Source organism: Zootoca vivipara, chromosome 10, assembly GCF_965207765.1.
Source record: "Zootoca vivipara chromosome 10, rZooViv2.hap1.1, whole genome shotgun sequence".
NCBI lineage: Eukaryota > Metazoa > Chordata > Lepidosauria > Squamata > Lacertidae > Zootoca > Zootoca vivipara.
In genome coordinates this window covers 25,687,651-25,713,501 of record NC_142593.1, presented here as the reverse complement: position 1 = coordinate 25,713,501, position 25,851 = coordinate 25,687,651, and the positions used below count along the sequence as shown (strand labels likewise).

General features: G+C 39.4%; 1 protein-coding gene across 5 annotated transcripts in view; it reads left to right on the top strand.

Moving 5' to 3' along the window:
• Positions 1–25,851, top strand: part of LOC118076897 (uncharacterized) — a 53,542-nt gene that overhangs the window by 5,060 nt on the left and 22,631 nt on the right. For 2 of the 5 annotated variants that reach the window (XM_088653326.1, XM_088653324.1), the window contains exons 2-8: positions 5,004–5,129; positions 7,337–7,474; positions 8,878–8,927; positions 9,485–9,584; positions 10,619–10,707; positions 12,487–12,601; positions 19,125–19,244. In XM_088653326.1, coding sequence (XP_088509452.1) covers positions 5,004–5,129; positions 7,337–7,474; positions 8,878–8,927; positions 9,485–9,584; positions 10,619–10,707; positions 12,487–12,601; positions 19,125–19,244 — 738 coding nt within the window. Of the gene's footprint in view, positions 1–1,518; positions 1,597–5,003; positions 5,130–7,336; positions 7,475–8,877; positions 8,928–9,484; positions 9,585–10,618; positions 10,708–12,486; positions 12,602–19,124; positions 19,245–25,851 lie in introns of all 5 variants that reach the window. The other 3 variants (XM_088653325.1, XM_035100069.3, XM_088653327.1) reach the window with 3 other exon arrangements.

The window sequence follows — 25,851 nt, the reverse complement described above, 5'->3', positions numbered from 1 at the left end:
GAGGTCTTATGGGGCAAATATATAAATGATTATTAAATCTGTCAAACCAATCTTCTGCTTTCTTGGAGAAATTGGTAAGATTCTTAGGTTACTACTACTACTACTACTAATTAATTTTTGTACCACACCCATCTGACTAGCTTGCCCCAGCCACTCTGGGTGGCTTCCATCAATTTATAAAACCACAGTAAAACATAAATCTTATTGTATGTTGTTTGCGTTTTTGTTGTTACACTTTTATTTTAAACTTCTCAGAAATTTTATTATATTAAGAAGTATATTTAAAAATAAATAAATAAACAAACTGTAAAGCAGGGGTCAGCAAACTTTTTCTGCAGGGGGGCGGTCCACTGCCCTCAGACCTTGTGGGGGGGGCCAGACTATATTTAAAAGAAAAATACTGTATGAACAAATTCCTATGCCCCACAAATAACCTAGAGATGCATTTTAAATAAAAGGACACATTCTACTCATGTAAAAACATGCTGATTCCTGGACTGTCCGCGGGCTGGATTTAGAAGGCGATTGGGCCGCATCCGGCCCCCGGGCCTTAGTTTGGGAACCCCTGCTGTAAAGTATTTTGGAAACCCCTGCTGTAAAGTATTTTGGAATTGCCTGTTACAGTAAAAAGAAAGGAGCTGAGAAGGTTACACAATTTTCCCTTGCAAAATATTCCTCTAGAGGGCAGCACTTCACTCTTGAAAGTTGTACTGAAGGATGAGAAAAGCATAACCTAAGAAATCCTGTCTGACTTCTGTATGCAGATAGAGAAAATATATTAAATACAGTGTTAATGACTGAAATATGCGAAATGCTGTAATGCTATGCTGCTTTCAAAAAACAAAGCAAAACCTGGAACGAGAAGCTAGAATTTATTAGTGACCCCAGGTCTGAAAGTGTGTTGCTTCAAAAAATAGTTTGTTTATCCATGTTCAGACACCATCATAAAGATGGTGTCCTCTAAGCCCCCTTCACTCAGTTACCCAGGATTGGGGCCAAGCTGCTTGTCCTGGTCCTGTTGCTGGGTGTGCCACTGGCTTCACCTCCTGGATGTGAACATGACAGGGCAAGAAACAGCACAGATTAAGCCTATGTGTGAGAAATCATGCAGATTATTCTTCATGTGATACAGTATATTATACACAAATTTATGTATTCTTGTAACTTTTCCGTATGGTTTAAACAAGGCAAGAAGTGTACATATTGCATTATTTGACCCTCTGTGTTTTAAGGTCCTATAATAAAATGTTTTCTGCTTAGCAGTAAGGGCTTTGCAATTAGGAGCCACAGTTACTTGTGTATTGTCTAGAACAGCCTTTGCCAAGATGGTTCCCTCTAGATGTTTTGGAATACAACCCACCTTAGCTACAGCCAGCTCCAGTTAATAAAAAAATTGAGATAGGTATAATCACATTTCACAGCTGGAGAGGGAAACCGCTGATGAATTATGTTGCCGCTGCAATTTTGTGTTACTGCATTGACTGCAGAGACAACATGTTCTCCTTTTCTTTATGCCAGCAGTGGTAGGCCTGGTTCTGAGGCTGCTTCTCTTTGACACCTAAAGTGAACTGGTTTTGGCTGCAGTCACATGTCATGGTAAGTGAAGGTTGCTAGCTTACCATGAATGTGCAGGTTGCTCTCCCTTCACTTCTCTCTGCTAGTGAGTGGAGCATCAGACCATCATCCTTGGCTTACCTTTACATTTGAAATTGAGACCATCATTTGTTTCACTCTGGGCAAACCACAATCTGAAGCTAATTAGAACACACCCTGAATGTTGGGCTATACTTTGCAGGTTTGGATAGTGTTGGCGTATGGTACCTTGTATAGTTGTAGAGTTGGAAGGAATCCATCTAGTCCAGTGTTTCTCAACCAGTGTGCCTCCAGATGTTTTGGGACTACAACTCCCATCATTCCTGACCACTGGTCTTGCTAGCTAGGGATGATGGGAGTTGTAGTCCCAAAACATCTAGAGGCACACTGGTTGAGAAACACTGATCTAGTCCAACCCCTGCAATGCAGGAATCCTGCCCACAGCTGTCCCTGGGTGGGCTTGAATTACCAACCTTCTGATTAACATCTGGACATGCTGACCCACTGCGCCACCAAAGGGTATCTTTCTTTGAATTGTACTTATATGACACAAAGCATTGTGGCAGATAGAATGATTTATTCCTTATTAAAAATTTTTCTTCCTTCCACATGTTGTTCAGCTCTTAATAATATGTGTGGAGATTCTTAAATGTTTTGATGTACTGTACAGTATTTGGCTAATGACATATTGGACGGTTAGAATCATGTTCAAGCTTGTTTAGTCACAAGCTTGTTTAGTCACAATGTTAATAACTCGCCATTCAAACTGTTTATGGTGCTACCCTTTTATTAAAGTCTTGTCTTTGCTAATGAGCTTTTTATAAATGTTCTTTAAAAATGAGCTTGTTATGATGTTCAGGGAAGTTGCCACATGCTTTCATATTATGAATACTGTTAAAAGGACAAAGATTTCAGACAATATCTGTATTCCACAAATCTCCCAGTTTTGTTTTAAATAAGTCTACCAAGTAATGTGGTCTATCAGATTTAGTCCTGAGTTCAGATGCAGAAGAGAAAAAACAAAGACCAGCACCCCTTCCTATAGCAGGCACTTTCCTGTTCATTGCCAAGTGTACGGTTCACTGTTCGGTCACTGATGTCTGTCATTTTAGCACATTTAAAGCAGTTCTCAGTGCCATTCTTGTTCACAGAAGCTTACTTGGGTGCTTCAGACATTGCCTAGCTCATTATTCCCTGCGGAAGGTTAAGGCCTTTTCTGTCAGACCGGAACTATTCACTAATTAGAGACCTTCGTTTGACACTGAATGTGTCATGCCTGCAAGCCTTCCTACTGAGATCAATGGCATTTGTGTTCACTACCATAAATGTACAATAGATGCAAGCCTCGGTGAAAAACTACCAACATAGCTTGTGGAAATGAATATGTGCCCTTATAAAATGGAGACATTCTCAGAACGAGCAAAATAAAATGATATGTAACTGTTGGTCAAGATTCTTGCAAGGCTTGTCACTAGGCAATCTGAATTATTTTCTGTATTTGTTCAAGTTTGTAATCTTCTGTTGTCTTGATCTTTAAATTCTCATGTCTTAGATCACTGTGCAAATGTCACGATTGGTTTGTGCTACTTGCTAAAGTGTCTCTACATCTGAACAATACTGTATGCTTTGTTCTTTCTTTATAAAAGCTAGCCGGGAAGGGCTGGGAAGGGCTGGGCGATGGGCTTCGCGGGTTGGTAAATGCTTCTCTCCATGAGGGAGCCTTCCCAGACCCGCTGAAAGAGGTGGTTATTAAACCGCTTCTTAAAAAACCATCGTTAGATCCGGCCAATATGGCCCAGTGTCAAATCTTCCATTCTTGGACAAGGTGATTAAGCGAGTGGTTGCTGAACAACTCCAGGCACGCCTGGAAGAAGCGGAGCATTTGGATCCCTTCCAGTCAGGATTCAGGCCTCATCATGGGACTGAAACTGCCTTGGTCGCACTGGTCGATGATCTCCGGCGGGCTAGGGACAAAGGTGAGAGCTGTTTCCTTGTTCTGCTGGATCTCTCAGCTGCTTTTGACACCATTGACCATAACATCCTTCTGGACCGTCTAGAGGGCTTGGGAGCTGGGGGCACTGTCATACAGTGGTTCCGCTCCTTCCTCCTGGGCCGTGTTCAGAAAGTGGTGGTGGGGGATGAGTGTTCAGACCCCTGGGCTCTCACTTGTGGGGTGCCTCAGGGTTCTGTCCTCTCCCCCATGCTTTTTAACATCTATATGCAGCCGCTGGGAGAGATCATCAGGGGGTTTGGGCTGGGTGTCCATCAGTATGCTGATGATACCCAGCTCTACCTCTCTTTTAAATCAGAACCAGTGAGGGCGGTGAAGGTCCTGTGTGAGTGTCTGGAGGCGGTTGGAGGATGGATGGCGGCTAACAGATTGAGATTGAATCCTGACAAGACAGAAGTACTGTTTGTGGGGGACAGGAGGCGGGTGGGTGTGGAGGACTCCCTGGTCCTGAATGGGGTAACTGTGCCCCTGAAAGACCAGGTGCGCAGCCTGGGAGTCATTTTAGACTCACAGCTGTCCATGGAGGCACAGGTCAACTCTGTGTCCAGGGCAGCTGTTTATCAGCTCCATCTGGTACGCAGGCTGAGTCCCTACCTGCCCACTGACTGTCTCTCCAGAGTGGTGCATGCTCTAGTTATCTCTCGCTTGGACTACTGCAATGCGCTCTACATGGGGCTACCTTTGAAGGTGACCCGGAAACTACAACTAATCCAGAATGCGGCAGCTAGACTGGTGACTGGGAGCGGCCGCCGAGACCACATAACACCAGTCCTGAAAGACCTACATTGGCTCCCAGTACGTTTCCGAGCACAATTCAAAGTGTTGGTGTTGACCTTTAAAGCCCTAAACGGCCTCGGTCCGGTATACCTGAATGAGCGTCTCCACCCCCATCGTTCTGCCCGGACACTGAGGTCCAGCTCCGAGGGCCTTCTGGCGGTTCCCTCGCTACGAGAAGCCAAGTTACAGGGAACCAGGCAGAGGGCCTTCTCGGTAGTGGCACCCACCCTGTGGAATGCCCTCCCACTAGAGGTCAAAGAGAACAACAATTACCAGACCTTTAGAAGGCATCTCAAGGCAGCCCTGTTTAGGGAAGCTTTTAATGTTTGATGGATTTCTGTATTTTAGTGTTTTGTTGGAAGCCGCCCAGAGTGGCTGGGGGAACCCGGCCAGATGGGCGGGGTATAAATAATAAATTATTATTATTATTATTATTATTATTATTATTATTATTATTATTTCTTTACAAGGATAATAACTGTTCCTCAGACTCCAGTTCTCAGAATTTGAATTAAGTCTCCCTAAGCTGGTTAACTTGCTAGTGAAGATTTGAGTCTTTCCTGATTATTCTGCCCTGAGAAGTAAACACTTTTATCCCTCTCTTTAACCTCCCTGTAACTAGGAAGAGCCAGGAGCTTCAGACTCTTTAGTTGCCTGTATAAGGAGATGCCCTGTTCTCTCAGAGACTGAAACAGCTGGTACCAACTTTGAAGACCGGCAGCTGGAACAGTCATACAAGCAGCTTAAGGTCTCAGATGCTTTATTCCGAGCTCTCCCCTGCTCTCCCCACGAGCCTTTATAAATTGCTATTGCTTTTTAATAGAAATTTATTATCGTATTGTTATGTGTCAGTTTTCATTTATTGTTCTTCATCTTGAAGACCAATTGTCATTCAGAAAGGGATATGAATATTGTAAATAACATTGGTTTATTTGTTGAATTAACTTGTTTTTATCCTGTATTTTATTCTGTGAACTGTCTTGAGACCTTATGGTGAAGGGTGGTATAGAAATCTAATAAACAAGCAAACAAACACATAAATAAATAAATAAATAAATAAATAAAATAAATTTCTATCCAACAAGGAGCTCAGGGTGGCAAACAACAAGCAATAATAAAACAACAAAAGCTTCTTAAAAACAATACCAATACAGATGGAGACTGAGAAAGCTCTCAACTTAAAAGTTGTGTTGGAAGAAAAAGGGCTTTTGTAGGCACACAAAAAATAATACTAGACAATACCACTTGTCTAGTATTTAAGGAGAGGAGATTCCAACAGATAGATGCTAAAGGCCTGATTCCTATATTGTGTTGAACATGAGGCCATTACTTGCAGAGTGCAGTGGTTGAATGGGTAAATAGTGGTGAGACACACTTAGAGGTATCCTGTTCCCAAGCTGTATAGGCCTTTATACACCAAGACCAGCATCTTGAACCTAACCATGTAGATAATAGGTAAATGACTTTAGAGAAATGCTCTACAGCAGGTCCAGAGAGATGTGCCATAGCCCCAGTACTCCGTGATCTAGTCATGTCCAGATTAGACCACTGTAATGCATTGCATGTGGGGCTACCTTTAAAGCTAGTTTGGAAACCTCAGCTGGTCCAGAGTACATCTGCCACAGCCCTGGTGTATCGGCTCCAATGGTTTCTGGTTCATTTCCACAGCCAGTTTAGAGTAGAGTAACATTTAAGGCCCTAAATATTGGGTTCAAGCTGTTTGTTGGACTTCCTGCATGTGTACCATCCTGTTTGCATGGTGAGATCTGCATTGGGACCCCCTCCTGGTGAGTCCATCCCCTAGGCCAGTGAGGCTGGAGGCCACAAGGAAGAGGGCCTTTTCCGAGGTGACCCCACGGCTTTAGAACTTCCTTGTATCAGACCTGTGACTAGCTTTCATTTTTCAGGGATTCTGGAAAGCTTAAAGACCTATATTTTCCAACAGGCCTTCAATGAATGATGGTTAATTGGTTGTAATCTTTCTCTCTTTGTAGGTAATAATAAGTGATTGTGATTGTGGCTATTTTCTAATTATGTTTTATTGGATTTTCTGAGGTAATTGGGTGTTTTCTTTTTATCTTTTGCTGTGTCACTTTTTCCTTCATGTTGTTTATTACATTTTTAAACCATTTTGGAAGGGCATTCTCCAGAAAAGCATCCTAGGATACCTTAAAATATATAAATAGCAATTATCCATCTTCTGATTGAGGAGCCTTCTATGTTTTTGAGGAATCCAGTTTCAAAACCACTACTTTAGGGACATAAAAGGAGAATTAAATAATACTTTGTTAATCTGTAATAGATGAATGCATCCATAGGCTTTCTCAATCCTTTTTTGTGATCTTGTTAGAAGAGATTATTCTCATTATTCTCAGTTTTCCTATCACCGGGGATGTGGCTACGGCTTGTCTGCTTAGTAAATTGTAGAATGATGTTAACAAAAGAACTCAGTGCAAGGATGGGATGAGTATAATATTCTTCATATTGAAGAAACCGTGATACATTTATGCTGGTGGGGCTCATTAGTAAAGTTATTTAGCACAATGGTTAATCCAGCCCTGCTCATTGTAGTTGGTAATCTTTCATCGCTGCAGCACAGAGCTAAGTATGGCTCAGTCATTGTTTGAGATAAACATTTATCAGGATTCTTTCACTGATCTAAGCAGAAGATTATTACATACAAACAGAATAACTAGCCTGCATTTTAAAACTCATATTATGCAACTGCATATTAAGGTTGACTCTACATATTTTTCAAGAATTGTAGCAAAAAGAAATGGAGACGTAAGTCATTTTAAAGAAAACCATTATTAATTTTAGGAGTACAATTGCTTGAAAGTGCTCCTTACACAGTTTTGTCTAATGTTGCCTACTTTTGTTGATGTCTGTGTTTGTGAAGTCTAGGTTTTTTTTTAAAAAAAACACCATTAAAATGTGTCTGTGTTTATTTTAAAGGTTGGAAGGCCCATGCCCAAGCTCCCTGCAGGCAGCCTCACGTCTGAGGGTTCAGCATGTCAAGATAATTCACTGTTGAGAGGGGATAAACAGAACAATGAACTTCACACTCCTTTTATGAACAGGAGTGAGCAAAAGGTAAAAAAGAAGAAGGTTGTATTCGTATACAGTTGTTTGCATAAAAAAACAACAGGACTTGATATTTTAGCAAAGTAGTATTTCACCATAAAGAAGACTGAAGACTTGCCAAAGAATTGATGCTTTTGAATTACGGTGCTGGAGGAGATTCTTGAGAGTCCCATGGATTGCAAGAAGATCAAACCTATCCATTCTGAAGGAAATCAGCCCTGAGTGCTTACTGGAAGGACAGATCGTGAAGCTGAGGCTCCAATACTTTGGCCACCTCATGAGAAGAGAAGACTCCCTGGAAAAGACCCTGATGTTGGGAAAGAGGGAGGGCACAAAGAGAAGGGGACGACAGAGGACGAGATGGTTGGACAGTGTTCTCGAAGCTACCAACATGAGTCTGACCAAACTGTGGGAGGCAGTGGAAGACAGGAGTGCCTGGTGTGCTCTGTTCCATGGGGTCACAAAGAGTCGGACACGACTAAATGACTAAACAACAACAACAACAGTATTTTCAGATGAGTTGCGTTTCAGCTGGGTAATTAAAACATAGGGTGAGATCCTACTAAGGAGTAATCAGATTAGACCAATTGAAATGAATGGTTACTTAAATCCATTTATTTCAACAGGTCTGCTTTGCAGATTAGGTGTCAACCATAATATTATGGAATTACAGATATATTTGGTGTGCATGCAAGGAGATATGAGTGCAGATGTTATAAATTATTAGGATTAGGGCAGCACTTAATTATACTTCTTTTCCAAGTCTTCTCCCCACAAGAACTTAATACATGGATTGTTCTCTGAGAACCCAGATTTGTATCTGCTTTATTTGGAACTATCATTGACATTAAAGTAACACTGAAGTCTTCAACAAATCTTTTTAGATGGTGCTTTATGATGTTATTTTTTATTTCACCATATTTCACCATCTTTTATTTCTTCCTATTGAATGAAATCTAATGGTACCAGTATTGTGCAAGCAGAATGGATTTCTGTACTGCAGTGGGAATTCCCTTCTTCCTGTGTTCTTCCTCTGGGACAGATTTGTATGGGCGCAGGGAGGAGACAGCAATTCTTGTTGCATGAGGGGAAGTTGGAATACATGACGTTGATTAAGTTTAAACTTCTTTTATATAAATATTTCCCTTTGGGATGAAATAAGGGTCTTTATAAACTGTTAACACATGCTTGTGATAATAATTATATGTGATGCAGTCATGATTACATTCATATAGCTTTGAAATCTTAGTTTACAACTAGTTGAAATCTTTTTTTGGGTGTAAAATTTTTCTATTTATACGTGACTAATGTTTATATAAAAGTGAATATAAACTACTGTTTGTATAACTTAAAAACACTATTTACAAGACCTAATAGTATATTTAACCATAGTATTTTTTATTTTTTATTAGAAACTGCAAGAGGAAAATCTAAGATTAAAGTATGAATTAGAAGATTTAAGGTACTGAAAGAAATTGATAACAAAGCCCTGGATTTATGAAAACAGCTTTTGTTTTATCTGTGAGGACGTGTATTGAAAGCTAAGGATGACAAAATTATGGCAGAGAATACTGAGAAATTTATAGAAGGAAAATTAGTTATTCAGTTCTTGTGTGAGCCCATAATGTTAGAAATCGGTTTGAATCTCCCCAATCTATGATTTATATAGCTGCTCATTTCTTTGCCAGCATGTATTTGAGGACAAAAGTAGTTAGTATTTGTGTATTCAAGAGTTGCTTCCCGCATGGAGGTGGTGAGAAATGAACAGATACTTCAGAAACATTTAAGGCTTTTCAAGGCAATAAGTTATTTGTAGTACAATAAAACAGATCGGAGGCAATTTTCAGAAAAGTAACAGGATTTTGGAATAATTGGCTAAAAGCAGGAGACAAAAAGAAATCTCTTTTCTGTGTTTAACATCATTTCCAGTTGTTCCAATAAATTGTACTTATTAAATATCAATGTAGCATTATGTGTTTGTTTGACGTTCCTAATAAGGAAATACATTTTATTTCTTAGAAGCCAATATGAGCAGCTCATAAAGGAAGGGAAGAATGAATGCTTTGAGGAAAGACGTGTTAATTTTCTGAAGGCTCAAGTACTACAGCTGGAAAGGCAGGTAAAGTGGTATACAAAATTCACCTCAGTACATTTTGAAAGGCATCAGCATATATATGGGACCATGAAAAGGGCTTTTTTTCTCCTTTCAAAAATAGGTGTTCAGATTTCCTGGAGCTGTTGGGGGGGGGGGGTTCATTTCACGTTCTTTTTCCTAACCTACCAACATACATTGATAATTTGATTGAGGGCTTGGTTGGTAGTGGGATGAGAGAGGGAGTAGTTGAGAGTTTCTTAACTTTTCGTTAAATACACCTTGTTAAAATGTATATTAGAAAGTAAGTGTAAAGCTCTTAATTGAGGGGAATGCACATTTTTAAGGGGCATTTGGGTCAAATGCACGAACTTAAAAGGTTTGCATACAGTGGGGGCATGAGATTAAAAGGAGGGTATGTAAACAGGATCCACCACTAAGGAAGTTCAAGTGGGGTTGCATAGGAATTGATAAAAGGAAGCAGAGATGATGTGCCTGCATTGCAATTCTGTCCCCATATTGACAATTGTAGGGGAAAATCCCCTGTATTTGAGGATACCCATCTTTGGGTCCTGGTCCACATGGTTTCCCTCTGCCAGGGCTGTGCTGTAATCTGGGCGATTATTGTTTTGCATGGAACATTTCATTAGTTCACTTAATTTGTTTCTACTGAAGCCAGACCCAGACATTGTGGAGATTGAAATAGATCCTGAAATAGATACCGGGGTGCATACATAGAAGGTTGAGGATGTAGAATTGGGCAAAGTAGGCCGGAAGGTTATATGAAGCATTGAACCCAAAAAGTCGAGCCCAAAGAAACAAAGTGAAAGACACATAAATCACCAAGGGCAAAAACACCAATAGCACAGGCATACAGTTTCAGATATTCCTCCACTCTCCCACTGTACAGTCAACACACACCTTCCATTTAAACACCATTTTTCTTTTGTCAGATGTCACCATAGTGTGTAGCTTCATTTTTTTTAAAAGTAAGATTTTAACAAAGAAAAAAGAGAAACAGGTGATTTTAGGAATAATTTTGTATATGACTTCTTCCACAGGTGCTGCTGCTTACAGAAGGATTAAGTTCTCGAGCTGCTCTTATGTTGCAGTCAAACAATTCTTTAGAAGTGCTTACTGACAAGCTTAGGTAAGCAGTAGAGAGACATTTGATATTGTGAATGAAATTGATCCAAAAGGAGATATCCTGAATAAAATGGTGACCAGCATCTGTGTTGTGTTGAGGATTAGAGGATTATGGGGTCCTGTCCCCCCCTTCCCTAAAGTAAACTTACATATCATTCTTGAACGCTACCAAAAATACTCAGAGAAATTGTATCTCTTACTGCACAGATCCTTAAACTTGCGTCAAAAGTGACCCACAGAATTGAGGTAAGGGTACGTGGTCACCATTCCTTCAGTGTTTTGATGTCAATTGAGTGCTTATCCTGCCCTCCTGACTCAGTTTCCCTTTTGCCTTTCTTCATATTTTCCCCCTTTGCTAAAAGCCTGGGAATGGATGAGGCTTACTGAGGGAAAGGTGGGGCTGGGAGGTCGGTCCACTAAGTGGTCAGCATGCAAAATAAGGAGTAGGGGGTGGGATGAATGGAGAAAACAATGATCTCTGAATAAGAACTTAAATGTGGGTTGTCAAGTTTCATTACTGCAAATCCTAAAATGATATGTAGTAAAAACCTTTTGTTAATAAATGGGACAATTTATTCAGTTTTGCTTGTTCTTTGGATGGCTGAGAGGCTTGCCATTTAAGCACAACTCACGTATTTGATTTCTGTGAGCATTATCTGACAAAGGTATGAGTGAAAGGAGAACAATGCACACAATGGGAATTATTTGAAGCTTCTACTCTATTTTTTATATTTTTGAATATAGTCTGAGAGCAAACCTTTGGCTGCAGGAAATTCCAGCTCCTGAGCCCACTTGCTGAGAAGGCTCTGTCTTGTGCCCTCACTCCCCTACATTTTAAAGGAAAGGGGGTGCAGAGCAGGCAGGTTCATATTGGCGAAGGTGGTCCTTAAGTTATCAAGATCCCTAGCTTTTTAGGGCTGTTTCCCTACGCTGCATTAAAAAAAATAATTGGAGAGGGGAGAGAAAAGAAGAAAATGAGTTTCAGATGTGTTGCAGGGAGTTGTATAAATATCTGAGATAGAACTGGTGAATAATTTTCTTAGTGTATTTCATGTTTCCAAAACTTGTTTTGCTGCAGGTCTTACAGTTACAAAAAAGAAACATTAATAATAATAACAACAGCAACAAAAACTTCATTCTGAAATGCAGGGAGCGAGGATTGGGATGCCAAGGACTGTATTTTCTTGGTGCACTGTAGTTTTTAAAAATCTCCTATTGCTCCCTTAAAAGCTGCACTTGAGGTTTAGGGGGTGGGAATCCTCCAGATTAATTTACTATGCAATAAATTATTGCAGTTCTTGTATTGGTATTTGTGTGTGTGAGGTGGGGGGAAAACAGTCCATTGGTGGTGGTAAATTGCTGCCTCTCCTAGTTGTGTGTAGAAGTAGCTTACTGCCCACATTTCTTTGCATCTTGGCCAAGGGAACTATTCTTCAAGATACAGTACTGGAGTATTTTTATTTCCGATTAGTATAGGTATGCTAGCATGTACAGTAGTGGTAAAATATGCCTGGCACTAAAGGAAAATACATTTCTTAACTATTACTAAGGCTCAAGGAGATAACTTAAATAGTAGTGAGGGATGCTTTCATAATTGGTATTCAAGATAACTTAAAACACTTGACTATATAAATGTGCTCTTTGAATTCTTTGTTAGTGCCTATTTCACTTGCAAAATACGCACTATTATAAAAAGCATGCAAATAATGAAAACAATCCGTGTTTTCCTTTACAGTATTAAAAAGTGAAAAATGTGACTATAATAATGCATTGTACTTTACAGTTTTTTTCTCAGTGCTGAAGGAACTGCAACTGAAGTAACCATTCCACGTCCAGAACTTCTTCAAGTAATTGAGATATGTGAAGCAATGAGACTAAAACTTCAAAGAAACCAGCAGGTGAGTTATGACAACATCAGGTTTATATTTGTGTATTTTTAATGATTTTTTAAATGTGTGATTTCCTACCTTTGCCTCATCCAGCTGGAATTCCCCTACCTCTCTTCCTCCCTGAAGCTCCCTGTTGTTCTGGAGGGTTGCCTGACCCTCTGGAGCAGATGAAGGGTGGTATAGTACTACTACTACTACTACTACTACTACTAATAATAATATTTTTGAATGATTTTTATTGGATTTTATATAGAGAAAAAAGAACCATGGAAAAATACAAAAAAGGAAAAATATAAGGCAATTTCAACAAATCTTATTCCCCAAAATTCTTCACATATCAATAACAATAAAGTAGAAAAATAAAAAAATAAAAAGGTAAAAATAAAAAATTCAACTCTATAACTTCAAATCTAAACATTTCTGACTTCCTCATTCCCCCTTCTTGAGTTCTAAATAATACACTAACTCTTGCAGTTCCCAATTCTAAAAACACATTCTTTTTTCCAGGTTGTAACTTCTTTATTGCTAATAACCCTTCACACTTCACATTGCTATTATTTATCTACTAATCTCTACCCTTTACCCAAAAATATTCCAATTTATCTATCAAAATCTTTTACCCCCTATTGTTCCCACCCACAAAACCAAATCTGTCCCCCTTTCCTTGGAATCGGTATCTCCAGAGGCATCAGCCAGTTCCTTAATGCATTCCGAATTCAGACCATTTTTTATCAGTCAATACAGATTAATACAGTTCTCCCTCAACCCACTCCTAATCTGTTCCAATCCAAATTTTGCCGGACCCTTTCCCCCCTCTTCTGTAACTCCCACACTTTATTTCCATTCTCATTCTCTTTCTGCCCCCCACCTACTTGCTTCTTCCCCTCTCTCACTGGGGTATTAACCTTTTTGGGGGGCTTTTGAGTTCCCACCCTCCGCTGTTTCACCTCTCCCACCAGTGAAACAGTGGTTTCTTCTTGATACCCTCCCCGTTCCACCTCTCCCACTGGTGGAACAGTAATTTCTTCTTCCTCTTCCTCTCTCTCACATATCAAGTCTGTTGGTTCAGCAAATTGTCCTTCAAAGTTGTATCTAATAATAATAATAATTAATAAAGACTGAGCTGTAAAAACCCTCTTCTGCTCATGCTCTCCAATAACTGGTATTCAAAGGCAGGCTGCCTCGTAACAGTGGAGGTAGGACATAGCCAATGTGTTTAGCAGCCACGGACAGCCTTATCCTCCATAAAATTCTATTTTCCCATTTCAAGCTGCTTAAAAGGTTTTTATATTATTTTACATTAAGCAGTCTATAAATAAATACAATGTTTCCTTTTACTTGTCTTTTTTTGTCAAACTAAAACAGCTGAATGCTGAAATTTTTCCTCTAGTTACTTGATCATTTCAGTTGTCCTTTACTGCATTTCTGAGCATGTAGCCCATTATCCAGCGCACCTAGACATAGGGGATTATCTTGCATAGTGTCCTTGCAAGTGTGGAAATAAAAAAAGAAATCTATTCATTTTGTAGTGTCCTCTTTGTGGGCTTCCCATAGGCATCTGTTTGGACATTGTGCTATGGTTTGATCCAGAGGGCTGAAAATTAGTTGGCAAATAAATATTTTCTGTTGGGTGGATTGGGATAACTCACTATCTCATCCTAGGCTACTATGGTTGTTTTGAGGATGAAATTTGAAAGCTCCCATACACACAGCTCCAAGAAACACCTTTGGTGCGGAACCTGTGGCCTTCCAGGAATTGTTGGATCACAACTCCCATCAGCCCCAGCCAGCAGGGATGATTAGTGCTGTAGCCAATAAGATTTGGGGAGCCACGAGTTCCCAGGCCCTGTCTTAAAGGAAAGGATAGAAATGTGGTAAAGGAAAGAAAAATGTATTAAGAATACAAAAGGAAAAAACAGGAAATATTTTTTAATATAAATCTTAATTAGCCTTATGAAATGGTTTTGGAGAGAGCCCAGGTTAGTTCCTTGCTTACATTGTGCTTTTTTCCTGTTAAAAGTTTTATAGTTTATCATAGTACAACACATAAACTTTAGCCTTTCTAGCCTGACAAATTTTCATTTCTCTGCTGTCAATCAAGCAGGAGCAACGGTTGTTGTTGTTTTTTTAAAAAAAGAAAATCTCCTAGATTTCTTTCAAGAAACCCAGCTCAGTTTACTCTTGTCCTATACTGGAAATCACTTTTTCATAGTCTGTGTCAAAGTAATTGAATTCTTCAAGAAGCAGCAGGAAATGCCTGGTGGTTCTTGTGTAGGTTAATTTGGTGTAATATCACTTCTCGGTGTATTAGAATCTCTCATATCTCAAATGCACCCCAAAAACTCAATTAGAAAAAGAAAATGGAGACTGTAGATGTTAGTGAGCCTATAGGAAAGGGTGAGAACTGAAATAAATTAAATTCTATAAAATCATTTTACAAAAGCCAGTCTTTCTTGAGAAGAGTGGGGTGGAAAATGTTTAAGGTGATACACATTTTTAGCTAATGTATAATAGAGAGATACAGAGAACTCCAGCCTAATTAAGTGTAGGATAGGATAACTGTGCTTTGAATGTTAAATTTAGGTTTTTAAAAAATGTAGCTATACATAAAAGAAAAGGCTAGATTATGGACTAATTTTCATAAAATCAAAGAACAAAAAAGTCAGCATGGACATCAGTGGACCTAGTGGGAAAGATGATTAGCAGGTTACAAATTATCCTAATGAGTTTTAAATAAATACCACTTTATTAAATGAATCTACAAAGAAAAAGTACTACAAAAACACAGCATGCCATATTTCCTATCACATAATAGGGCTGGTATCCAACATTAGCCATGCTTAGAGTAAACCCATTGATACCAATGGACTTATGGTGTTAGTCTATTTATTTCAGTAGATCTACAGAGAATATGACTCAGTTGGAAATATTAGGTTTGGAAATACTCAAACCTACAATGGTGTGTTTGGGTGGGGGGAAATTTTAATTAAAATAATGAAGTGATCAAAGTGGTTAGTTACAAAAAGTACAATTTGCCATGAATTTAGGAAGTTGATCCAAACATCTTTTAAATCTTATCTTTTATTTTCTACAGTAATAGTATATCAGATATATTATTATGTCTTTCTTTATCCCTTTGAAGCAGCATGGCTGTTGCCATGGTTACAGCTCTGAGTTGACAATGTGGTTGTCTTCAAGGTTTGAGTTTCACTTGCCCTGATGCATACTGGCTAGCATAATGACTGTCATGCAGTCACATAGCAACTAATTCCAGTTATGCAGGCAGAAGCAAAATAAAACACAATAGAAGCATATAATAGAAGCATAGCCGCCCAGAGTGGTTGGGGTAACTAAGCCAGATGGGCGGGGTATAAATAAATAAATAAATAAATAAATAAATATTATTATTATTTTCACTTACATTGGCCAGGTAAAAGCAGCTTGAGAAACCAATGCTCCATATGCCCACCCACAGCGGCAATAGTCCCCCCCCCCGCGGAATAAACAATTGGGCAGTGGAATTTGGTGATTTTTCTATTTCAGAAGCAATCCAACAGCTTTGGACTTGTTCAGGAACTTCTGACTATAAAGGACCAGACCAGATGATACCTATTCCTGGATCTGTTCCATGCACATGGTGGACAGAGGGTATCTACCATCCTTGCCCTCATGATGTTCCTGCCTTGGTTTTGATAACCCCAGACATCCACGCAAGGGCATTGGGTAGGACTTGTGTGCAGGCCTATTTTATGCATTCAATACTCTTGATGCATTGGCCGTTCTGTAGTGGGCCTGGGTGACAACCTTCTCTGTCTGCCATTGGAGCTGAGCAATATATTGGTAAATTGTCTGAAACCAGTATGGCATTCAGGGTTGCGATACCGGTTTCAGACAATTTGAGCTGGAAATACATTGCGCCAGCTCAAATTGCATGCAGAAGGCAAAGGGGTAAGCAGGCAGGCAGGCAGAAGGAGCCTGAGAAGAGATGGTTCCAGGCGAGCACCATCTTGGACTCCATCCTGCCTGCCTGCCTGCCTGCCCCTTTTTTGGAAGCTCCACCCCGTTCTTCTGGCTCATGGAGCTGGAGAGGCACCAGGGCTTGCTCAGCTAAGGTGGGGAGGAAGAAGCTGCTGATATATCACAATGTTGAAAACCAGTTATCGCCCAGCCCTAGCTGCCAATGGCTAGATGCTTTAATGCAACAAAGAAAACCAAGAAACAAAATTGGTTCAAGAAGCAATTGAGGCTTCATCCCCGCTCCCTTGGTGTATACAGATAGCCTGGTGCACATGAGTGACTCATTAATATGTATCTCATACGAGGGGCCTGGCTTCTTAGGAGGGCTGCCGTTGTACCATGTCCTACATTTCAGCTGTTAATTCAAAACTGATTTGCTCCATATTCAGAAATGTACAATTGCATATGGTACACCTAATATAGTCAGTGGGCAGAAGGTTAAATGAGGGTGTCAGGTGCAAGAATTAGAATGCTTAAATTGCCATTGTAGCATTGCCATTAGTAAGTCTCTGTGATCTCAGGATTTGACTGCCCTTGTAATAAATATTCTGTTATCTTTGCAATAAAGGTTCATGCATTCATTATTTTCATGAACTGGGGCAAGTCTATATATATTGAGATCAACACAGTTTCCATTGGGAATTTTATCTACACTTTTGTTTTTTGTTTTTATTAAGTTGCAGTGTTGTGGCCACTTTGACCCAATTTTAAATTCTAAATCATTGCATTATTACTATTACATTTTGGGCTTGCACATGTTACAGCACAAAGAGCTTTATATTGCCATTACATCTTGTGCTTGTGTTGTTTTGCTTGGTATCTTGCTCTTTGGCATCCAACCACAACCAACTGTGCATCTTGCCTACTCAAAGTCCTGCACCCCAGCACGGCACGGTGGAATCTACTTTAGCATCTAGGGCCAGCTGAAGGTGAAATCATAAATTAGCATATGCCATTTGTGATTTCACCTTCTGTTGGCAACAGGTGCTGTAGAAGTGTTAGGGTTCCATTTCTTATTTAAAACATCTGAGACCCTAAGAGCTTTCACTGGGCTCCAAACCTGTTGTTTATTTAGTGAGAAACATAATGTATTCCATGCTGTGATATCTTAAATGAGTGAGCTGCAATAAGATATGATCATTAAGGCTGGAGGCACCAACTGTATCGCTTGTAATCCTTGTGAGAATCATGAACTATAAGTTGATCCTAGCCTGTTTCAATAAACCATAGTTTACACCGGGGTGGCCAACTCCCAAGACCTCATAGAGTAAAAAAAACCTGGCAGTGATCTACCCCCTTTTTTGTGGTTCAGGTCAAAGTTGTTGAGCCTTTTTATTTTTTAGGAAAGAAAGCCCTGTTTTTTTTGTGGGTGCAGGCCACACTGTTGAACTTTTTTAGGGGAGCCAAAGTTGTTGAGCTTGTTTGGGGGGGAGCCAGTGATCTACCAGTGATCTACCACAGACATCAAGTGATCTACCTGTTGGATGTGCCTGGTTTACACTATTAACAGTTAAGCAGCCTCTTGGCTTTGGCCTTGTGGTTTATTTGGGGAGCCTTGCACAGTAGACATTTAAGAGCCTCTGAGCTACTCCAGACTTGAACAAGTTAAGGGCTTCCTGGAATAGCAACAGAATAATAAGCCACATGTTCCATGAATGCCTTTCTCCTTTATCAGTTCGATATCCAAAGATTTCTTTTTGAATGGGGATAAGAAAAATTGGGATTTGTGACAACTGCTTCTTCTTCTTTTACTATTGTCAGGGAAGGGCTACAGCTTAGTAGTAGAGTATGTGTTTCACATGCAGAAGGTGCCATAGTCGATCACTGGCATCTCCAACTAGTAGGGGAAGAGACTCCTGTCTGAAACATTGGGCAGTTGCCCAGTCAGCATAGACAATATTGAGCTAGCTAGATGGATGAATGATCTGATTCAGTATAAGGCAGCTTCCTGTCTTCCTGTTATTGAGAACCTCTGCAGCAAGATGGCTAAGATATGGAGCTATGTTTTGGGAAGTTCCCAAACATATCTTGCTTGTGCTATGAACTCACTATTAGATGATTTTAAAAATACACATCTTTGGAATTTCTTGGTAGAAACTTCATCAGATGCTGGACTGCATGTTAAGCTAAACCTTAAGTTCCGTAAGGGCATTTTACAAGGTTTGGTTGAAGTCTCTATCCCCTGGGCTATCCCTCAACAGCTGGTCAGCCTAGGGTTTGTTAGGCTATTGTAATTCTTTTGGGGACAACCTTACACAAAAAGGGAATCCCATCCATAGGAATTCCACCTCTCCAGTGCTCTGTCAGAAGCATAGAAATTGGCCAGATCTGATTATTGAAAGTAACAGACCAATGAGAAAATACTTTGATTTCTTGAAGGTAAGAACTATTTATTAAAATGTACATTTTTGTAAATTGAGATGAACTAAATTTTGGGAGGGTTTATCTATGAAACACAAACTTAATCAATGTAACTGATTTTTTTTTTTTAATTCCTACTGTCCCTCTTTTTCAGATTTCTGATCTGTCAAAACTTGCATTGCCTTGGACAATGGGAGGGAACCTTGTTACACAGCCAGTTACCCTTTTGGATGTCTGCTATGGCAAAATAGAAAATTTAAATCTCAGATATGTGGTAAGGACTTAATGAATTGAAATACAAAGAAGAATGCTTCATTTCTTCCCCGACTTTTACTTTGACTGTCTTTTTTCGTTCCTTAAAATATTAAAATTAATTAGCATTAGTATGAATTATTTGCCCCTCTTATTTCAGACTGGTTAATGACTCAAATCCCATATGATTAAAAGTATCCTTGAGGGGATATTGATTTCCATCAAGGGATGCTCAATTAAAGGCAGAGATATTTGCTTTTACAGAATAACATTGTTACTAGAACCAAAAAAAGTGACTTATGCAAATATAACTCTTTTTTATATTATTACTGTACAAGACATATCTAAGTGCAATAGAATATTCAAAAAGATAATCTGCTTTTAGATATCCCAGTCAGAACCTTGTTGTGATGCCAGCATGAATGTGCTGGATACCACATGACATGAGAAGGATAGCTTCGGCATCTTGTTCAAGAGCATTTCTCAGCCTAGCTCTGGGGCTGCCAGTATGATGATAAACTTCTATACTGGCTTGGCACCAAATCAATGTCTGTACATTGACAGTCTTTTGTTTTCTGAATTATTGCCACAATGTTGCCTGATAAAACTTTTTGTGCTCTTGCGTACAATGGAGTTCTTTTCAGGGATGTTAAGTATGATGTGTTGGATTCAACCGTATTTGCCATGTTTTTCATCAGCCACCACTGAGCAGTGGTTTCATAAAGGAACACCACTGGCTGAGGACAAAGACATGCTTGGCAGAAGTATAGGGTGCAGGTCAGATCAGAAGATAGATGTTTCTCAATAAGTTACATAAAATAAGAAAATATTAAGAGACACAGAATGACTCTTTTCTGCATCCCTCTTGTTCTCCACAACTAAGATGTTCAAAATTTTTGTATCTCTACATTTTATGTCTAAATTTAAACAGATTTTGGAAATGTATCTCTAGGTTGTGGCTACTGTTTAATAACAAAATAAGAAAAAAAAGGGTGGATGAAGTAGAATCCTCCATTTTAATATGGCATGGGCTTGTTTGGAGGCAACATTAAACCATAATTTCATGTTATGCAGATGTATTTGCTTGAGTGGAATATGCAAACGTGACATTATAAATGAACTGGGCCAAATATAAGATGTTTTGGGGATCTGGTTTAACTTCATGATTCAGAGCAGGAATTCACGTTTGCAAACAGGAGAAGCAAAAATTTATTCAAATTTGACAGAAAGCTCTGCTTTTCATGAGCTTGGGTTTTTTTTTGGTGTGAACTGTCCAGATAATACCAGGCATTCTAAGTTCTAGGGAGGCAAGGAGGGAAATAAAAGTATATATGATGGCTGACATGTAAAAGAAGAAAAGGGCATTTCTAACCTCTGTAGCATGTCAAGGGTGTGACCTTCTGAATCTGGACTGAAACAAATTGGCAATGACAGCTCCTGATTTTCACTGATCTCACTTGAAAAACAATGCAAATTGTATCTCGGCAGAAGTGGCTTTTGTGATGAATTATTCATGAAGCTAACTTCATCACATAGAACACCTGCTGAGAAGCGCTTGCGTTGCATATTAACATACATGTATTAAGCTTTGCAATTAAAGCCCCGGTATCAGAACCCTGTTTGCTATGACAGTTGTTATAATGCGCCATGCTAAAGGCAATGACAAATACGGGTTTACATTCTTGGAGCATTTCATAATTTTAATTGGTTCTGCGGAAAGGTCACCTTTCAGCAACACAAAGGGAGCTACATTCAGTCTTTTTCCAAAGCATATCAATAATTCTCACACTTCTCCTTTCATTTTAGTCTCTATGTCCTGCAAATCTGGCTGGTGCATGGTACTTGCTTAAATAGAACTCTGAAGATAATGTGCAATCTTTAGACCAACAGTAGATACTCAGTAATAATGAACACATGTACTTGAATTTAAATCCTTTTAATTTAAATGGAACTTGTTTCCATATAAATATTAGGCTATTTAGGTGCATGCTGGAGTTACAGTCAAGAAATGTATGCAGTTCTTCATTGTTGGCTCTGTGTAGCCCCTCATATGCGGTTCCATGTGTGCACATAATGGGATGAAACCTCTGGCTCTCAGAAGGACAGAAGGCAGCAAATGTTCTTAAAGAGGGAAAATATTTTCTCTAGCCTGAGTAATTTATTTTCCATGTACAGTTGTGCCTATTTTTCACGGTAAATATTGCACACATTTCCCTTTCCTTGAGATAATGTGCTAACAAGTAAAATGCAAATTCATACAGCCACTTGTGTAAAAAATAAATAAAACTTGCTTAATTTCTCTAATGAAGGCTGTAGTGAGAATTGGCTATTGGAAACATTTGGCATGAAAGAGCAGCTTTTAACATGGAAACTCTTAGATCTTTGTTTGAAATCATATAGTGAGAAACTTCAAAAACGAAGCCTTCAATTAGAGTGAAATACACTCAAATAGGTGAGCTAACACTAGATGTTATTTAGAAACTCTTGAAAAACCTTTTGTGATGCTAATGAAAGCTGATTTGATTGGGTAACCTTTCCTACTTGTTCTTTGTAGATCAAGTGTGGTTCTAGCTTATTATGCTCCATTGTTGCTTTTTTCTATCAGTTGAAGGTTAAATCTATTTGCTCATCCTGCTCCACTTACCGGGGCTGGAACCCTGCAAATGGAGATGTACTAAGTTAGAGCTATTTGGGAAGGACTTTGTTAATAAAAAAGTATTAAAGCACCATGTTGAATGAAGGAACTAGAATAAAATGCAGAGACGACTTCTTCTTCTTCTTCTTCTTCTTCTTCTTCTTCTTCTTCTTCTTCTTCTTCTTCTTCTTCTTATTCTAACATTGCCTAGGTTTCTAGAAAGTACAACCCCTCATGCTTAGGGTGAGTTACAAAAAAATCAAAGATATTATTTAAAATATAAACTGCTAGATTATCCTGATTCTAACTGGAAATGTTTAAATCGGGGGGGGGGTTGCTGTGGTGTCCACCCTCTAGAAGTTGTAGCATTCCAGCTCTCATCTGCCCCATCCATCCTGCTCAAGGTAAGGGATGATGGGAGTTGTAGTCCAACAGCATATTGAGGACACAACATTGGTTACCCTTGGCTTAAACCAGGCACAGGCAACCTTGGCTCTCCAGATGTTTTGGAACTACAACTCCGATGATCCCTGACCACTGGCTCTGTTAGCTAGGGATCATGGGAGTTGTAGTTCCAAAACATCTGGAGAGCCAAGGTTGCCTATGCCTGGCTTAAACAAACATGTTTCACACTGCTTTTGCAGGATGCCTTGGTTCATTTTCTTTATTCAACTACTAAATCATGCACTTTGCCAGAGAGCCTGGAGATGGCTTCCAGGTGCTATCTCAACCACAAAACATAACTTTAGCTGTAGCAATGCATAACTTACCATCAGACCATCAGCTGTTTTTGACTTTGATTCCTCAGGGAGGAATGGAATGTATGCACACATGTACATTTTGGAGTTGAAGATCAGTCAGTGAAAGCCCTCTTTTTGGGGGGTGGGTAGTGATATTTTTTCCTGTGTAGGCTTCTCATTCTAAATTGCTGAACCTAGCAATAGAATCATAGAAGTGTAGAGTTGGAAGGGTCTCCAAGGGTCTTTTAGTCCAATGCCCTGCAATGCAAGGATCTGTTGCCCAACACGGGGCTCGAACCCATGACCCTGAGATCAAGAGTCTCATGCTGTACTGACTGAGGAGAACAGGGGAGGAGGCATCCTCTTAGCGGCCATATACAGTATCTCAACCTCTAGACCAGGCATCCCCAAACTGCGGCCCTCCAGATGTTTTGGCCTACAACTCCCATGATCCCTAGCTAACAGGACCAGTGGTCGGGGAAGATGGGAGTTGTAGTCCACAACATCTGGAGGGCCAAAGTTTGGGGATGCCTGCTCTAGACTGTAAAGCCAGGTGCACTCAGACATGAACATACTCAAATCAGTAATAGTGAGAACTTGGTCTCAACCTCCAAGCATCTATAAATACCACAGGTGTTTTCTTAATACCGGTACTTTTGTGCTTACTTGAAACTACAAGGGCAGCTTGACATATCTGGATAGGTATGGTTGCAAAGTTTTTAGTTGAGGCAATTAGAATAAGATCCACTATTTGACTATTGATTCAAAACCTAAAATGTATTTTAGATAATTGACTTTTTATTTTTTGTATATCATATTGTTGTTTTATTGCTATGGCCCGATGGCTGATGCAAATAAAGATTCATTCAACATCTGGATAGGTTTCACTGTTTGTTTGGTATGCACAATCCCGTCTAGAGAAAGAAAAGCATTCACTGAAAACCATAGACAATGGAAGGACACAATGAAAAATATCATATCAAGAATATTTATGAAAATCAAGGATACTTGAGCAAAATAATAATATAAGTGTCAGATATTTAGTCTTCAAATTCATGTAAAGCTTATATATAAAATGCTTTCAGAAATGCTAATAGTGTTTTGTAAAATACAGAAATATAGTACAAAGTACTCTTTATCCATTATAGATTGTAAAGTCTGGAACAATCTCCCTGTTGGGGTGTTTTCACAGAAGTTATTGTGAGTTGAGGACCTGCTACCCACCCGCTTGAAGAAAGAAAGACATGAGGATACAATGTATTCAGTGGGTGTCAAGTCCTTGGAATTTTAAAAGTATTAGAGGACAGAAAAAACCTAAATTCAAATATCAGATCATGATATTCAAGCTGTGTACTAGAAAGTCTCAAAGTTCCTTAGAGGGCTTATCAGGGGTTCCTTAGTGAGAAGGTCAGTAATGACAGTTAAGCTTCCATGCCAGACAGCTTGCTTTTCATTGTAATCATTCACTGGGTAGTGTGGGATGTGCTCTAGAATGCATGCTTAGTTTGCACCCAGTGCCAACGAGGACCTGGTCAGTGTTACACATGCACTCTAAGTAAGCCTAAGTAAGCTACAGGATCCTATGCAACACACACAGGTTCCTCTGTTAGCTATTGTGTTGACGATCAGCTGTTGTGACTCATTAGCTGTCCAGAAGTGAACAGAGAGTCTTTGCCTACAGTTCAAGTTTTGACTCTGCATCTAAAATTGAGTCTTCCTCACATCTCTGACGCTTTCCCATCAGCACACACTCCTTTTGGCTTCTATTTCTTTTCTGATCTGTGTAGCAGTTGCCAGGAGAGAAGGACTGAGGGCAGACAAAAGCTAGCTTTCATCCTGCCTTCATATCTTCTGTAAAGAGCTGAGATAAAATGAGGTTTGCAGTTGTGTTCAGGAATTACTTTGATTTCAGTGGAGTCAATTTATGTGTGACTTTACCGAGCTTAAGCTTGAATTTGTATCTCTAAACTCAATTGGTACTTATATGCAGTTCAGAGATGATGTGTCAGAGGGTTACCAAACCTAGCATGTAATTTGTTCTCTCCCTGTGAGTTTCTGTTGGTTGTTCTCCTGCTCAGGTGCGCCATGCAAAGAGATATGCTTGCTCACTTCCAGAGGGATGGAAAATTATATACTGTACAGTGGTACCTCGACTTACGAAGACGATCCGTTCCGCGGCCGTCTTCGTAAGTCAAGGTTTTCGGATGTTGAAGCGCCGCTTTGGCACATGCACGAAGTGCGATTTCGCACTTCTGCGCATGCGCCGCTCTGCGCAGGTGCAGAACATGTGCGCGCGGCTAAAAGACTTCCGGAGGTTGTCGACTTCGGAAGTCGAAGCATTCAGTTGTCGAGGTATGACTGTATAGGCCACCTCAGGATGTTTTAAATACTTTGTATTCTTATCTGCAAGGGACTAGAGTAACTGGGATGAGCTACTTTTTAATTCTGTAGAACCTGAGGTTTTTTTGTGATGCCTGGTTTCCCTTTGGAAGCAAAATGACTATAACTACTTCCTTTCTGTTTGTAAGTATGTGCAAAGTATCCATGAATTAAAAACCTATTTTTCATTCGAAGTTGTCGCTTATATGAAGTTTAGAACAATGTCAGCTCCAAAATGCATAATCATGTGTAACAGTTAGAAGCATCAGATAAGTGCTGAATGAAAATGAAGTATTCAAAGTTGTACATAAAAGATGAGAGAAACAGCTCATATTGTAGCATTCAAGATGCTGTGTGTATTATGAAGAAATTTGCATAAACACTTGCATCCAAATGTTTTTCTCTTGGCAAATTCTTTTAAATATGTAAATATTCTCAGAATGTATACCAGTCTTATTTGGGGGTGTTATTTGGCAGTACAACTGCACATTCTTTTCTTCTTCTTCTTCTTTACCTTAGCATTTATACATTTTAATCTTTTTGTGCTAATTGCTTCAAAATGAGTGCTTGATCTTAGCAATGACTTCTTAGTCTATACTAAATGAAAACATGCTGTTCAATAAATGGCAAATACAGCTGGCTAAAGGTTTAAACAGGAAAAGGACACAGGATTCTGTGGTAGGTAGAAGATAAACATTGGCTTGTTTATGGTTTTCTAATACTCTGTTTAGAAGTTTGATTCCCCCACCCTCTCCAAAAAATCCTTTTTACTACTCTAGCTCTGAGCTGTTCTTTTGGAAAAACAATCAGCCCTGTTGGGAGGGTAGCTTTGATCTCTGTTTTCTTATTTGTTTTAAGAAGCTAGAATTCTGGCA